The sequence below is a fragment of the Scyliorhinus canicula genome, chromosome 4 (genome assembly GCF_902713615.1).
Source record: "Scyliorhinus canicula chromosome 4, sScyCan1.1, whole genome shotgun sequence".
Taxonomy (NCBI): domain Eukaryota; kingdom Metazoa; phylum Chordata; class Chondrichthyes; order Carcharhiniformes; family Scyliorhinidae; genus Scyliorhinus; species Scyliorhinus canicula.
Genome location: NC_052149.1, coordinates 115850516 through 115867802, shown reverse-complemented (window position 1 = coordinate 115867802; position 17287 = coordinate 115850516). Strand labels below are relative to the sequence as shown.

The 17287-nt window shown below is 45.4% G+C and overlaps 1 protein-coding gene across 1 annotated transcript in view; it reads left to right on the top strand.

Annotated features, from left to right (window-relative positions):
• The window catches only part of LOC119964909 (pappalysin-2-like), a 569527-nt gene that overhangs the window by 457752 nt on the left and 94488 nt on the right, over positions 1–17287 (top strand). The window contains exon 20 of the mRNA XM_038795012.1: positions 2956–3027. Within this exon, the coding sequence (XP_038650940.1) occupies positions 2956–3027 (72 nt within the window). The remainder of the gene's footprint in view (positions 1–2955; positions 3028–17287) is intronic.

Genomic DNA, 17287 nt, shown 5'->3' with positions numbered 1-17287 from the left:
CACGGGCAGTTCCTGGTCCAGATTGCAGAGGTTTTTGCTGTCGGTAATGGCGTCTGCTCCATTTTTCACAGGTTCTTGTGAGAGTCAGTTGTGTTTTCACTTGTGCTCTGTCCATCGTGCAGCATGTACGCACACACCTTCAGATTCTTTGGCCTAGGGACACAAAAAATAAATCCTCCCGTTGTTTGGGCTTTTGATGACTATCTATTGCCTGCCCTGCACTCCGCTGAGCTGTGAAACATGTGCTTATTGAAATGGGGCAGTAGGTGATAATCAGCAGGAGGCTTCTTTGCCCATGTTTGACCTGATGCTATGAGATTTCATGCGGTCTGGCGTCAATATTGAGGACTCCCTGTACACCACAGTGTCGCCGCCTCTGATGGGTCTGCCCTCCCAGAATAGCATAGACCCAAAGAATGGTGACGGAGAAGTTTGGGACAGAAGCTATAGAGAATGATTATGTCAGGCTGTTTCTTGACTAGCCTGTGGGACAGCATCCCATTTTTGGCACAAGGCCCCAGATGTTGGCAAGGAAGACTGCAGGACAGGCCTGGGTTTGGCGTTGTCTTTTCCGGTGACAATACAATGCCCAGAGGTGCATTTGGTTTCATTTCTTTTTCACTTTTCTGTTGTGGTTGGTACAACTGAGCTAGTCCGTTTCAGAGGGCAGTTAAGAGTCCACCGCATTGAAGTGGGTCTGAAATCACATGTAGGCCAAATGGGATAAGGACAGAAGATTTCCTTTTTGAAAGGAGCATTAGTGAATCTGATCGGTTTTTAATGACCATCCAAGAGTTTCATGGTCCTGGGGCCGGATTCTCCCAATGGGCGGCTAAGTGCCGACACCGGAGTAAAAACGAAAGTGTTTTACTCCGGCATCGGCGCCCGTTCCAGGACCCCATTCCACCCGTGATATCGGTGATGGTACTACTCGGAGGTCAGTCTCGAATGTTGGACACTTAGGAATGAAGTGCTGCAGAACCGATGGTCTCCCTAAAACCTTATCCAAACACAATTGAAACTTCAGTAAAGGAGACAAATAACATTGTTCTAGTCTCTCCCGCTTTGGGACACTGGACAGTTCCTAAATCCATGTCTCTGTGTCTTGCTTGGTAATTTGCACAGCAGGGCAGCTCTAGATGCACCAAGACAGGAATAGAATTAAAATGGGATATAATTGTGTATCACTGCAGTTTAATTGTTGTTAAGCTGTATTAGCTGAGGATCAGTCAAAGCACATTCTCATCTGGTACCCCAGGATGAACCTGACCATTGCATTATCAGAGGTAGTGTCTTTTTGATTTGGCTAAACCTGAGGTACCATCTGCCCTTTTGGTGGATATAAACAATCAATGGGTCTATTTTGAAGAACAGGAGAGATTCTCCCTAAGCCCTGGCTAATATTTATCCATCAACTGGCATCGCCATGAGAACAGTGGCGTTGTGATAATGTTGTGCTGGACTAGTAATCCACAGACCCAGATGAATGAACTTAGGTCATGAGTTCAAACTCCAGAACCAGCAGCTGGTAGAATTTTAATTTAATTAAGCTAGTTTCAGTCATGGTGACCACAAAACTCTCGGATTGTCATTAAAAAGAATCTGGGGCGGGATTCTCCGCCAGCAAGATGCTGCGTTTTGCCAGCAGCCCGGGGGTTTCTCGACGGCGTGTGGCTGCCACACAATGGGAAACCCCATTGACCGGCCGGCGAAATGGAGCATCCCGCCAGCGTGGTGAGGCAGAAATGTGGTGCGGCGGGGCGGAGCATCCCGCCCCTGGTTTCGGGAAGGAAATCTGATGCCCTGACCTGGTCTGGCCTACGTGCGTTTTGAGACTCAATGTGGTTGACCCTTAACTGCCCTCTGAAATGGACTAGGAAGCCACTCAGTTATATAAACCATGACATAAAAGTCAAAAAGAAATTAACCAGATGGACCATCTGGCATTGATCCAATCACCTCACTCCTCGCTGACTGTCCACAATCTACAAGGCACAAGTCAGGAGGGTAATGGAATACTCTCCACTTACCTGAATGAGTGCAGCTTCAACAGCACTCAAGAAGCTCAAAAACATGCAAGGCAAAGCAGCCCTTTGATTGGCACCATATCCACCGCTTGAAGCGTTCACTCCCTCTTGTCACTGACGAAGAGTGGCAGCCTTGTGTGCCATCTACAGGACAGCACCTTCCAAACCCATGACCACTACCATCTAGAAGGACAAGGGAAACAGATACATGGGGGCACCAATCACCAACCTGACTTGGAAATATATCGCCATCCCTTAAAATGTGGCCGGGTCAAAATCCTGGAACTCCCTCCCTAACAGCACCGTGGGTGTACCTACATCACTTGGACTGCAGCCGTTCAAGAAGGCTGCTCACCACCACCTTCTCGAGAACAATTAAAGATGAGCATGAAGTGTTGGCCTTGGCTGAGACCTGTGCAGATCATGGCATTGAGCAGGACTTGGTGCAAGTGAGCAGTAGCCCAGACTTTCAGCCCGACATTTTATTCAGTTGTAGAATCTGGAAATCTGATCCATTTGAACTGATCCATTGCTGTAACCTGCTGTTATATTGCCCCAAACTGCTCGCACAGAACACCTGGAATTAGTGGTAACAGCAGCAGATGACATGATGGTGGACAACGGCCTCTGTGAAATGTTCCACTTAATTGCCCTTGATCAAAAGCATCTGACGGTCCAAAGGACAACATTTATCCTTCTGAATGAATGGCAGCTTGGGTGCACAAGCTTGTCACAATTGGTTGTGTTGTTTCCCCCCTTATTACAAAAATGACTAAACTTCAAAATACTTTTGTTGTTTGTCAAGCACTTTGAGACATCCCGAGGGTCACAAAAGTTGCCATATTAAAGCAAGTGTATTCTTTATGATCTTCACTTTCTAGTCTTATTGTTAGCTCAAATGAAATATCGTGAGTTTGTTTCCTTGCAGAGTATGGTGTGCACAGGAATGCTGCAATGGTACCCAGATCCCCATTTTATCCACTGCATCCAGTCGTGTGAGGTAAGCTGGTACTTTAAGCATAAGAGGTTCTGCATTCTAAGACTCTGTTGTCTCCTCACTAATCTCCCGCCCTTCCTCAAAACTGCTCGGACTATGAAGCGTTCTAACCCCCTTCCCTTCCAGCATATTACTATTTTGCGGGTTCATTTTCATTGTAATGGTGGAGGAGGGTGCAGTGAGACCACAGCGGGAAGTTGAATGCACCAGGCAGGTGTCTCGAGCAAGATTTGAGTTGAGACAGAATTGTGGTTTCCCTGCAGGATCCACGATGGAAGAAACTGTGGAATGAAGATATTCAAAGCACAATGTGTTTCGAAGCAGGATTGAGTTTTCTGGATCAAGACAAGAGTAGGGCGTTACAATGACTTGCGGAACTGGAATCCTGACTTGTTAAGAATGTGCAAACTTTGTGTGCAGGAAGGCAGGTTCTAAGATATATAAATGTAGGAAGTTTACAGTGATATTTTGGAGTTTGGCATGTTTATCTTTGGTGTAGTAGGGGAGGGTGGGTTTGAAGAATCCTGAATAGAGAACATGCGAGGAGTTTTCTCTGCTTTGCTGCTGAGTTAATTGCTCTTTTTCTTTTTACATATTCTCATATTTTCTTCCTTCCAATTGTTCCAAAAGTTACATTGATTTTCCAAACAAGTCTCTGAAGAATTAAGAAATTTGCCCTTGGAATTCTCATTCACTGCACAGGCGAGTGGAATTGATCTCCCTGATGCCCATTTCTGTTTTGCGATGTATTTTCTTCCCTCTGAAGGTACTGAGTTGTGTTATGGTCACTGGCAGTCCTTCACTGACTTGCTTCAATGGCCTTCACTTTCTGACGGTCGCCATTTTGCTGTGGGCTCGGCCGTGATGCATCCTGTTGCCAAATAGCATACTGTCCTCCACTTGCTTGGGTTCACATCTATGGGTGGAACACTTGAAGGTTTGGTGGAAGCTACTTGTGTGCATCCCTAAGTACTCACGCTGCAAATGGGGAAGTGTTCAAGTGAGACCTGATGTCTAGCAGAAGAAGTACCAGAATGCTCCAGACTAGAACTTTCCATTTTGCAAGAGTCGTTTCTGCTCGGTCAGCTAACGACGTCATTGCTGCTTTTCCGCAGCTAAATAAAGCTCCTATCCATCATACTGGCAGAGAATATGTTGAGATATTATTGCTTCTGGTCTCCTGTGCTTTGTGCTTTTTTAAAAAATTCTGCCAGTCTCGAAAATCTGCCAGGAAATCTTCACAAAATGCAGTAATCAGATTCACATGTTGCAATGTGCCAACACATCCTGGCAGTAATACTGTCGGAATCCAGTAATAATATTTACTGTTACTTTTGGTGGAGGTGATATGGACATGGTGGCCTGAACGAAGGGAAGTGATACTTTGCGTTGTGTTTTTTTATTTTGAGTATCAGTGATCTTTTTACCCTCTCCCACCACATCTGGAATACAATTGGCCCCACTCCTCATTGGCCTGACTGGTGGACAGCTCCAAGGCAGCCTTTAGGGTCTGGATCAAATATCCATTCTACATGTGTGAGCCGAGACCTAAACTGCTTTCATGCCACCAAAACTGTTGCCCTTGGGAGAACAGCAGCTTGTATTTGTACAGTGTACCCTCCCCCTCTCATACAGTATATAATCCAACACATATTCCCTCTCTTTTATTCTGAAGAAGAGTCGGACTCAAAACATTAACTGTGTTTCCCTCCCTAGCGATGTTGTCAGACCTGTTGAGTTTTTCCAGCATTCTCTGTTTTCATTTCAGATTCCAGAATTTGCAGTATTTTGCATTTAGTTTGGCTTGTTTTTTTTATACCAGCACTTCATAACATGTCCCAAGGTACTTTGCAGAAGCAATGGTCAAACAGATTTGACATCAAACCATACAAGAAAATGTCAGAACAGTTTATTAAAAGCTTCCTCAGGCAGATAGGTTTCAGGAGCGACTTAAAAGAGGAAAGGGAGGTGAAGAGATTCAGGGAGGGAATACCAGAGCTGAGGGCCTTGGCAGCTGATAGCATGGTGTGATGATGGTCCCTTTAAGGACAGCACAAAAGGTTATTCAAACCAGGTGACCCTAACTCTGCTGTGTTGCCCCTAAAGGGACAATTACCACACATGGCCATCAGTGGTGGAGCTGGAGTGATGAAAATCAGGGTTGTGCAAGTAAGATGTCAGAATTGGAGCAGCACCCTCGTTTTCTTCATGACTAGTAGGACATACTGTTGGTAATGGACGTCACAAAAGATAATCCATTGACAGGTTTTCCTGGCAGATACTCAACACGTAACTCCTCCCTTGTAGTTTTGAATATCCAATGCTCTAATCGAGTGGGTACTTTGTTATTTGAATTGTTGAAAAAGCTCCCTAGTCGTCCGTGATTGGTTATTATTTCAAATTCACTTCCATAAAATTAGAGATGGAAGTGTAAGATACCCCATGTGATTGAGAGGGCTTCTCTCTCCATTTGTGATTAACTTTGCTCAGTGAGCATTAATAATTGGCTGACTGTCACAACAATTGGTGGGTTACCTGCCTTGCCTTTCTGCATGGGAACTGTGTCCAAGCCCAACTCTTGTATCCCAACTAGCTGGGTGGTTTTCTAATGGGTCAAATTAGAATTTGTGAAACTTGCTGAAACTTTTGTTTGACCTGATCCACAGCCCGTTTGTATGATTTAGCCCACTCCCACTTGGGGCTGTCATTTGTCAGATGGCATAGGTGGACAGAGATCATCGGTGATTTTGGCTGGCTCGATATTCGAGGATGATGTCTGCTCAGGGTGGTGAGTTTCTGACTTGGATCTTCACCAGACTGAACAGGCCGATTCTCTCCCCGTGGACCTTTCTGCACATGGGACAGGATGTCCCACAAGATAGTGGAGTCCAGAGAGAAGGATTAGCTTCATTTGCTTTCTTCTGCTGCTGCTGTGTCTCATCATGAAGACACTTGGACCCAAAGCACGATGAATCTTGATGGACAAGTTGTCGCCATTTTGAACAATCGGTAGCCAGCTCCTCCCAGTCATTAATGCCAATGCTGTCATGCTTCAAGGAGAACTTCTGAGTGTCGTTGAAGTATTTTCTTGGTCCTCCTCAGGAACGATGGACATTTGAAAGTTCAGAAAACAGGACCTGGTGGGGCAGATACCTTCCAGACGCTGACACACACCATGTTCAATTCATTCTAGTTGATTTTGCAGGACTTTTGCCCAAATACTGGTGGAACTAGCTTCAAGAAGCACTCTCAGTTACTCCGCCCATTGAATCTGGAGGATGTGGTGGAGGCATCGCTGAGGGAATTTATTGAGCAAAATAAAAGCAAATTACTGCGGATGCTGGAATCTGAAACATTTTGAGTCTGATCACTCTTTGTCACAGCTTTGACAAAGAGTCATCGGACTCGAAACGTTAGCTCTTTTCTCTCCCTACAGATGCTGCCAGACTTGCTGAGGTTTTCCAGCATTTTCTCTTTCAAATTTATTGAGCACTCTGGTTTGTTGCTTATACACTATCCCAGTCTCACTGTAGTACAAGAGTGTGGTGACGACAACTGCTCTGTACAGTAGGATTTTTGTTAACTGACTCAAGTCTTTGTTGTCAAACACTCCCTGCTGTAGTTTGTAGACAATTAGAGCCAGAGCGATCAATCTCATGTCACACCTCCTCGTCAATGCTGGCCTTTTGATAGAGGTGGCTGCCAAAGTTTGGGACGTTCTCAACATATTCCAGAGTCTCTCCTTTAGCATATATGGGAGGTGGAACATTTGACTGATCAGGTTTGTGTTGGTATATAAGTTTTGTTTTGGCGACATTCAGGGACAGACCAAGTTTCTTGTCTACACGTTTGAAGAGATTGAGAGTGGTTTTCAAATCTGGTGCAGAGTGGGCTATGCCATTGCAGTCATCTGCAAACTCTAGATTGTGCATGTTTATAGTGGTCAATTTAACTTTGGCACAGAAGTGACTGAGGTTAATGAGCTCCAGAGGGCAGTTGATATTTGAGTAGAATAGCCACTGTCAGGTAGATTGTAAATTTTATGGGGACATCATCTGGCCTTGCAGTCTGGAATTTGAAGGGATCTGTTGCAGATCTGACACTCATATCATCCTGAAGCAGTTGCAGGGTTGTAATGATGATCCTTGAATATACAAATCTCTGGCTAGATCCTTGAATATACAAATCTCTGCATAGAGCCTCATGATTTACTTAGTCAAATATTTTGGTCAAGTTGATGAATGTAATGAGGATTTCCTGGTGCTCTGCTTAACATTTTTCTTGGATTTAACTGGCAACAAAGACCATCATTGGTTCCACTGGAACATCTAAAGCTGCACTGATAATGTCAGGCAGATAACTTAGCGAGGTCAGGAATTAAGCGATGGTAGTATGTGAAGAGTTTGAAGAAAAGGGATAAAGCTTTTAGGACTGAGGTGAGGAGAAATTTCTTCACCCAAAGAGTGGTGAATCTGTGAACTACTACAAAATGTAGTTGAGGCCAAAACATTGTGTAATTTCAAAAAGGAATTAGATAGAACTCTTGCGGCTAAAGGGGTCAAGGAAAATGGGGGAAAGGCGGGATCAGGGTATTGAACTTGATGATCAGCCATGATCATAATGATTGGTAGGGCAGGCTTGAAGGGACGAATGGTCTCCTCCTGCCTCTATTTTCTGTGTATGTTTCTAAGAGTCAGAAACATACACCGGACTTCCTGCATGTTTGTCAGATGCTCAGAGTTGGCAAAGGCTTCAACTACCCATGAATCAGGTGATACCTCTTCGCTGTCAAACACACGACTCAGGAATTTGATTCTGCTTTCATTGACCAAGTACTTGTCTTTGCTCAAGGTGAGGGATACATTCTCTCAGATGATGCAGGCATAGCGGGCAGCATAATCAAAGACTCCTCCCACCCGACTTACTCACTCTTCCAACTTCTTCCATCGGGCAGGAGATACAGAAGTCTAAGAACATGCACAAACAGACTCAAAAACAGCTTCTTCTCGCTGTTACCAGACTCCTAAACAACCCTCTTATGGACTGACCTCATTAACACTACACCCCTGTATGCTTCATCCGATGCCAGTGCGTATGTAGTTACATTCTGTACCTTCTGTTACCCTATTACGTATTTTCTTTTATTTCCTTTTCTTTTCATGTACTTAATGATCTGTTGAGCTGGTCGCAGAAAAATACTTTTCACTGTACCTCGGTACACGTGACAATAAACAAATCCAATCCATTCCAATCCATGTGTAGGCACGGCTTGAATGGACCTGTGAGTGTCTGTAGATGGGAATATATTTTTCTTTTTAAAAAATAAATTCAGAGTACCCAATTATTTTTCCAATTAAGGAGCAATTTAGCATGGCCAATCCACCTACTCTGCACATTTTTTGGGTTGTGGGGGCGAAACCCAGTAGATGGATTATCATCACTTGATGTTCAGCATGTCTTCAGCCCCTCGAAGTGCAGCCTGAAGCATATGCTGAAGTACGCCAGCTGCTGAACTGACTCCAAATGTTAAATATTAAAATGATGAAGAATGCTGTAAGATACCTTGATTCTTCTACAAGTTTGATTTGATGGTAGCTTGCATTGAAGTCAAGTTTAATGAAGTTTTCAGCATCACAATATCATCGATTGACGATACTAAGTGTCTTTCTCATTGTGTGGCTTGTTTTGATGACTGCATACAACATTGATTCTTGTCGACCTGTCTGGACGAGACCAAAGGAGTAGGTTCACCCCCCCACTTTCTCATTTATGTCAAGCTCAATTAAGTGCGGAAGTTTGTTCTCCCTCTGCTTTCTGACATGAAATGATACGCGACCACATTGATGCTTGCCTGGGAGCACAATAGGGTTTACATGCAACTTGTGTGTCGCACCTTTCAATGTTGCTGATACTAGTAAAGTGAGCAGCATTCTCATTGGTGTGCATGGGAACTGCAGTCAAGTGGAGCTCAATTGCTATGTAAATTGGTAAGCATGTCTCATTCTCCAGATATGACATAAAATACAGCATTTGTTCTGGTGTTTCAAAGGTCCTGAAGACATTCAGTGTTTTGTCGCTGCTGAGAGGGAAGATTTTTGTGTTCCCTGATTTTCAGGGGATGAGACAAAGTCTCCAATGGCGTTGACAGATGCACCTGTATCTACAAGACCATTTCCTTCCAAGCAGCCAATGGTTATTGTCATACGGGGCTGGCTGCCCTGTCCAAACTAAAGCACAAAATTATATTCCGGGTCATCCCCCTCTACATTGGCTACATTCTCTTGACTTTTACTTGCGCTCTCTGGATGTGGCACCCTTCTAGTGATACGGGTCGGAGCTCACCAGTGCAGGAGCCCTACTCACAGATCAGGGCGCAATTTTTAAAGGCAGGCCTGATCTTTAACCCACCAGTGTACCTCCACTACGGCCTCAGGAACCCCTCACTTCACCCAACCTACCTCTTACGGGGTCCTCTGGCTCCCCCTCACCCCACCTCTAATGGTTAAGCTGCCCCCCCACCCCCCCCCCCCCCCCCCCCCCCCCCCCCCCCGGCCCGAACCCTGGCATGAGCAACTTGGCATATGGAACCATTGGCACTACCAGCCTGGTAACCTTGCAGTGCCCCTGCCAGCCTGTCAGTACCTTGGCAGTGCTCGGGTGGCAATGTCAAGTTGCGAGGCTGGCAGTGCCAGTGTGCCCATATGCCAGAGAGTGTGCCGGTGTCACCCTGCCCAGTGTCCGACCACTTGGCAGCCCCAACACCCCAGCAAGACCCTCAAGGCGCCATCATGATTGGTTCATGACTTTGTGAATCCGTACCACATGCCATCCGGTTGAGGCTCATTGGTGAGGTTGGTGAATCCCGAGCTCCGGGTGAATTCAGCAAACGCATATTTGAATGAACTTGGATCTCGCCCAGCGTGAGCAAGATCCAGATCATGACGCACCGCTAGACATTGCGAGCGTCATAAATCTCGACTCAGGCCTCTCACAAGGTTCAACAGCCTCGTCCCGACACCAGGCAGCTGAATCACGCCCTTAATCTTTGGAGCCCTGGTAACGGACTGGTGAATTTGTGCTATATTCCTTCCAAGACCAATGTCTCCTTTTTGAGGTGCGGTATCCAACTCTGTCCCCAGTACTCAGGATTATATGCAGTGCCTAGGACTGACCACAGTGCCCTGAACTAAACACAGCACCCAGAACTGTGCTCAGTGCCTCGAAACACCCGCAGTGCCCAGATCTGTACACAGTGCCCAGAATTGCTCGCAGTGCCAAGAACCTTTCGCAGTGCCCAGATGTGGTCTAACCAGGGCATTTGTAGCTTTGGTAAAACTTCCTCCCCTTTATATTCTGCCCTGCTATAAGAAAGAGTTAAGTACTATTAACCTTTTGGATTTTTTTTTTGACTGCTGCATTTTGGTGACTTGTGTACTTGGAGCTCGAAATCTTTTTGGGCCCCCAATTTTCCTTGTTCCAGATATCAGATATTTTTGGTCTGTAATGGAAAACTTGCACTGATACCCATTTGTCACAGTTTTGTCCACTCCCCTGATCCATCAAGGTCTCTCACTTCTATGCCATTAACTATGTCAGTAATCTTTTGTGTCTTTAGCCAACTTGGATATGTGTCTTGTTCGTGTGTTATTTAAGCCATCAATAGGGAATAGTTACGGTCCCAACACAGTACCTTGTGGGACATCACTAGTTATTAATTTAAATCCTATGTCAATGAGGTCTTTGTGGTCTGTGCCCTCACCTCTGGCCCACTCTGCTGCATTTGACTCTCCAAAATAAATCAAGTACTCATGCAAAAAGAGATCTATAAATCAGCAAAGTTATTGTTTTGCCAGTTATCGGTAAGTCCTTGAACATTGACTAACAATGCAACTAACTGGTTCCAGGGCAGCACGGTGGCACAGTGGTTAGCATTGCTGTCTACGGCACTGAGGACCCAGGTTCGAATCCCAGCCCTGGGTCACTGTCCGTGTGGAGTTTGCGCATTCTCCCCATGTCTGTGTGGGTTTCAACCCCACAACCCAAAAGATGTGCAGGATAGGTAGATTGGCCACTCTAAATTGTCCCTTAATTGGAAAAAATAATTGGGCACTCTAAATTTTAAAAAAAAACTAATTAGTTGCATTGTTAGTCAATGTTAAAGAACTGTGGTTCGAAGATTGCCGTGTGTCAGGGAAACCTGTGTGTCATACTCTGTCAAAGCTGGAGAGACTGGAATTGGGTCAGATTTAAACTGCTGTGTTTCTTTGTGTTTGTGTGTGTGTGGTAGGGTGGGGGGTGTGGGAGGTGGAGGTGGAGCAGTTGGATTATTTCCAGTTCTCTCCAGTTTTGACAAAGAGTCAGCCAGACTTGAAACGTTAGCTCCCTTCTCTCTCCACAGATGCTGTCAGACCTGTCAAGATTGTCCGTTATTTTCTGTTTTTGTTTCAGATTCCAGCATCTGCAGTAATTTGCTTTTATCAACTGCTGATTAAACCTGCTGCCTGCCGTTCCTCAAATCGGACCTACCGGCAGCACTCACCCTATTGAATCCTCCGTGCGCACAAAAACTGTTGTGCCAGAGGAACACACGCGCGTTTCTCGCTATTGAACCAATGTGATTTCTCAAATGGTGTGTCAACATTTGAAAATGGTCACAAGGGCCAGGATTCTCCGACCCCCCGCCCGGTCGGAGAATCGCCAGGGGGCGGCATGAAACCCGCCCCGCCTAACCAACGCCGGTTTTTGGGCAGGGGCGGGGATCACGTCGCGGCGGTCGGGGGACGTTGGCAGAGCCCACCCCCCAACGATTCTCCGGGCCCCGATGGGCCGAGCCCGGTTTCGGCCGGTCCCACCGGCGTGAAATACACAAGGTCCATACCGACGGGACCTGGCTCTGAGGGCGGCCTGCAGAGTCCTTGGGTGGGCGCGGGGGGGGGGGGGGGGGGGGGGGGAAGGGATCCAGCCCCAGGAGAGGCCCCCACGGTGGCCTGGCCCATGATCGGGGCCCACCGATCTGCGGACGGGCCTGTGCCATGGGGGCACTCTTTTCCTCCGCGCCAGCCTCTGTAAAGCTCCGCCATGGCCGGCGCGGAGAAGAAACACTCTGCGCATGTGAAGGGATCACGCCAGTAGCTCTGCTCAGGCGCCAGAAAACGCTGGCACTCTCGCGCATGCGCCAACTCGTGCCGGCCAGCGGAGGCCCTTCAGCACCAGTTGGCGCAGCGCCAACCACTCCAGCGCCGGCCTAGCCCCCAGAAGTGCGGAGGATTCCACAACTTCCGGGCGGCCGACGCCGGGGTGGGTCACGCCAGTCTTTGGTGCCGGCACGGCCCGCCTGTCGGTTGGGGGAGAATCCCGGCCAAGATTGCTGTCAGCCATGAGATGATGCAAGGCATACCGAACAGTCAATTAAGAGCTATTGGCCTCTGAGATCGCTAGAGAGTGATGCAAGAGCCTGGAAAGTGGCATCTCATTATTGAACTAAACAGATAAAAAAGAGAGGCATTGGGCTTGTTTTTAAATTTTTTTTGCATATAGAATACACATAAACATCTCGCGTCAGTACCACAGAATTGTGGTACTACTGTGATCTCTGATAGCTCTGGAGCACCACCAGCAGGGATTGTGTGGTATTGCATCTGTTGGCAATATCTGGGTTAAAGTAATTTGCACAATGTAGCAGAATTTTAATTCAATGTGATCCTTTAGTGATCTGTGTCTCTCCAGTATAGAGCTGTATTGTCAAGTCAAACTCGGGGCAGGGGGGTAGAGGGAGGTCTACAGTGTAGAATACAGTTGAAAACAAAACAGCTGAATGGATAAAAGGTGAGGGGTGGGGTGGAGGAGCTGGGCGCCTGGCAATATGCACCAAATGGTTTGCAAAGGGGTATCGTTGGCCAGAGTTGTGACTCCAGTGCACAGTATCATATGTGATAATACCCTGATGATGTGTATATCAGAGAAAATGGGTGTCCCCACATATGGGGAAGAGTAATACAGACCATGTTAAACAGGTGAATATCCATTCACCGAATTAGGCAGCAAGAGACATTCTGATTCTGATGATTCTCAGTTGTTCTATTGTGATACTATAGTTCAGTACAAATGCTGGTTTCCACCCTTCTGGATCCTCTCTCATTCCAGAGGCAACTCCCCTCACTCGAGAAAAACCCAGCTCTTAAGCCCAGGCTTCAATGAGCATCACCTGCTTTCAATTCACCCTGAAGCAAGATCTTACTCTTTACTCTTCAAAGGACCTACCTGCATTTCGAATATTGTCACACCACTCTTTTATTCTGATTATCATCACTCCACCATTGCTTTTGCACCTTCAGCTGGCAAAGGCCTAAACTCCGGAATTTCCTGCCTAACCCCCCCCCCCCCTTCCCTCCTTCTAACCTACCTCTCGGACAGGTGACCATAGGTTTCTTCAGAGTGTCTCCTTATGTGTCTCGGTGTCATATTTTGTCTGATTCATGCTCCTGTGAGGTGCCTCCTGGATTTTTTTGAAACAATGTTCTAAGTTTCTGTACAAATGCAGCATCTTGTTATGTTAAGGTTGAGTTTCTCACCGAGCATTCTTCATTTATCATCACCTGCCGCTTAGCAATGGCAGGCCAATTTAAACCTAACTTCATAAAATGGTCTAGACCATCCTAGCTCCCTCTCACACCATTGTTCTATACATAGCTATATTTCTGCAATGGCAAAAATTCAGAAACTTGAAGCATATCTTTTCTCATCCCTAACTTTCCAGTGTGGAACATAAACATTTTTTTTGTCACCCGGGACTGCTGTCTAAGTGGGATTTTCAGGTTTTTGTTTGCATGGTTTTGCGATGCTGATGCTAAATGTTTACATTAGCTGCATGAATCTCCAGCTCCAATTTTTCATTTCTAATATTCTTGGATCATTGTAAAAGCATTAAGCTTCTTAATCACTGTCTTCCACGCAGTCAGGGTGAAACTGCTTGTAAGAGTTGGAGTGCTTTTCAAAAGGGTTCAATTTTAATCAGACCAAGTTATTTAAATGAAAACAGGAAATGCTGGAAACACCCAGCAGGGCAGGTAGTGGATGTGGAGAGAGAGAGAGACAGAGCTAATGTTTCAGGTCAATGGTCAACTAGAAAATGTTGGAGATGAACAGCTTTTAAGAAAATGCAAAGACAGGGAAAAGAGGAAAGGGGTGGAGGGGGGCGAACAAGGAGAATGATCTAAGATAGGGTCAAGACAGAGTTAATTAAACGACAAAAGGACAAACATGGAAATAAAAGATGGGAAGGCAGATACGCAATCCAAATTTATTTCACATTTTCAGCATCTACTGTATTTTGCCTTTAATGAGAGTGATTTAAATTTTGCCCAGATTGCCAGTTAGGCTATATCCTGAGTATTGTGCAAACGTTTGGTTATCCGGCTGAGCAAAAAGAGAAAGATGCATTTGGTATTGCTCAGAGACGTATATCTAGGTTAACCTTAGATTCTAGAGCTCTAAAGCATTGAGTTCAGTTTTCTTTTGAACTATTAAAGAGGTTGAAATAGAAGAAATATCTTCACAGAAAAGAGGTTATAATGTGAAATTCTCTCATTTTTATAGTTCATCATAGGGATTTGATTAGTTGCTTGAAAACCTACAGTCAAGGAGAAGGAGTAGACCATTTAGCCTGCTCTGCCGTTTAATAAGGCTAATGGCTAATCTGATAGAAACTTCAAATCTGCATCCCACCTATCCCTGGGAGCCCTACCAGCCTCTTGCTCACCAAGAATCTATTCACTTCTGCCTTACAAATGTTCAAAGACTTTGCTTCGACCACCCTTACAGGAAGTGAATTCCAAAGACTCACGGTCCTCTTGAGCGAGAAGTTCTCCTCTCCTCCATTTAAAATGGGCGATCCCTTATTTTTAAACAGTGACACCTAGTCCTAGAATTTCCCACAAGAGGAAACGTCCTCTCCACATCCACCCTGCCAAGACCACTCATTGTATTGTTGTCATAGGTTTCAAGTTAACAAAAGAACGAGAGGAGAAATTAAACCCTTTTTCACAGAAGTCTGTGAGAGCTGGAACACACTGCATGGAATGGCGGCAGAATCAAAACCCTTGGGGACTTTCAAAAGGGAATTTGGCGTGGATGTGAAGTGGACTGAATTGCAAGGTAATGGGGATAAAGCTGAGGTGTTAAATTGGATAGGTCTTTCAAAATGCTGTCACAGGCATGATAGGCTGAATGGCCACCTCCTGTGTCCTAAGATTTTGCAATACCAAATATGTAGTGCATCTGGATTTGTTAAAAAGATGCTCAATAAGTTGCCTTACAAAAGACCTGCTCCAAAAGTTGCAAGCATGCGAGAGCGGAACAAAATACACCCGCATGGGCAAGCAGACCGGGAGAGGAAATGTTTGCGTCGGTGGGCGTTCTCGGATTTGAGGAGGTTTTTTAAAAAATAATAACCTTTATTGTCACAAGTAGACTTACATTAGAACTGTGGTGAAAATATCTAGTCGCCACATTCCGGCGCCTGTTTGGGTACACGGAGGGAGAATTCAGATTGCCCAAATTATCGAATAGCACATCGTTTGGGACTTATGCGAGGAAATTGAAGCACCCGGAGGAAACCCATGCAAATGGGGTAAGAGTTAGGGGATCAGTGCAGCGTTCATGGACCCGGGCAGCGCAATCTTAACATGTGCTAACAGTACAAAAATAGCGGGTTTGACACATGGTGAGGAGCATAATGAAAGAAACGTAACAAAAACAAGGACAAGTTAGCTGGTTTAGCAAGCAGCTTGGCAGCTTCAACCTAGTACAAAGAATTGCGAGATACTGCAATTCAGTAGGAATACAAGAATGGCAGTACAAATGCAGTGGTGTGACACCGAACATTGTGGAGAAACAGATACCCCAGGTACGAATACAGAATTCCTTGAAACTTCACATACAGGCAGTGTAAAAAGGCAACAAAAGAGCACTTTGGGTTTTATGAATGTCTTGGCTGGGATAGGTTGTGAAAAGAGTACATTAGGTTATGATAACTTTGTACAATATAGTGATTAGATCACAGAGTACTGCATGTGCTACATTGGACATTGTAGACAGAGCCTGAAAAATATAGTTCATCACGGGTTTATCAGGATGAGGCCAAGGATGGAAATAATAGTTATGAGGAGAGACTGGAATTATTTCAACTGAAGCAAAGAAGTGTTTTATAGGGCGAACAGGGAATTTGGTTGTAAGTTTGTCAGTTTAAAACTGTCAATGAGAGAATTTGAAGAGGATTTTTTTTAAGATGCAGAGAATTGTTCAAGCATGGAATGCGTTGCCACGGAAAGTGCTTGAGGCTGAGATCATGGCAGATTTTAGGGAAGTAAAGATAGATGTTTTAAATAGGCGATGAAACCAGGTTGTGGAGAGGGCAGGGCAAGGAGGAGGGATGGGCGGGGTGCGCAGGGCGATTAAGTCTGCAATGCTCCAGTAAAGGGCTCGCACAAGCACGATGACCCAGTGGCCATATTCTGCGCTGCAGACTCCTGTGGTTCTGTGGGTTCTAAAATACTGGTGGTATACTGAATCATTTTAACAGTAGTGATACTGGGATTTATAGTGATGACGTTTTGAGGTATGGACAAAGTTTTACAGACAAGAAGACAGACAGGACGTTGTTTAAGGTCAGCTGAACAGTCAAAATTCAGCAACTATATCTGTAAAAATAAGGATATCAATGTTATTCGTGCTCAACTGCTTTAGAAAGGAAGTTTCAAGGATGGCAGTGAAGGCAAGTTTGATAAAGACCCAACAAAAATTTTAATTGAGGATCTTGGAATTATAGAATGGTTATAGCACAGAAGGAGGCCATTCTGCCCATCGTGTCTGCACCAGCCCTCTACAAAAGCCTCTCAGCCCCCCTCTCCTGCCCTTTGCACATCGTCCTATAAATTTTTTATCATCAGGAGCTTATCCGATTTCCTTCAGAAAGCCCCAAAAGAATCTGCCTCCACCACAATCCCGGGCAGTGACCACTCACCATGGAAACAGTTTTTCTCATGCCACCATTGGCTCTTTTGCATTCACCTTATAACAGAGTTCGCCACTCCTTGAGCCATGCACCAAATGGGAACAATTTCTCTCCGTCTGTCCTGTTATATTATTTTTTTAAATACATTTAGAGTATCCAATTTCTTTTCCAGTTAAGGGCCAATCCACCTACTCTGCACATCTTTGGGTTGTGAGGGTGAGACCCACGCAGACACGGGGAGAATGTGCAAAC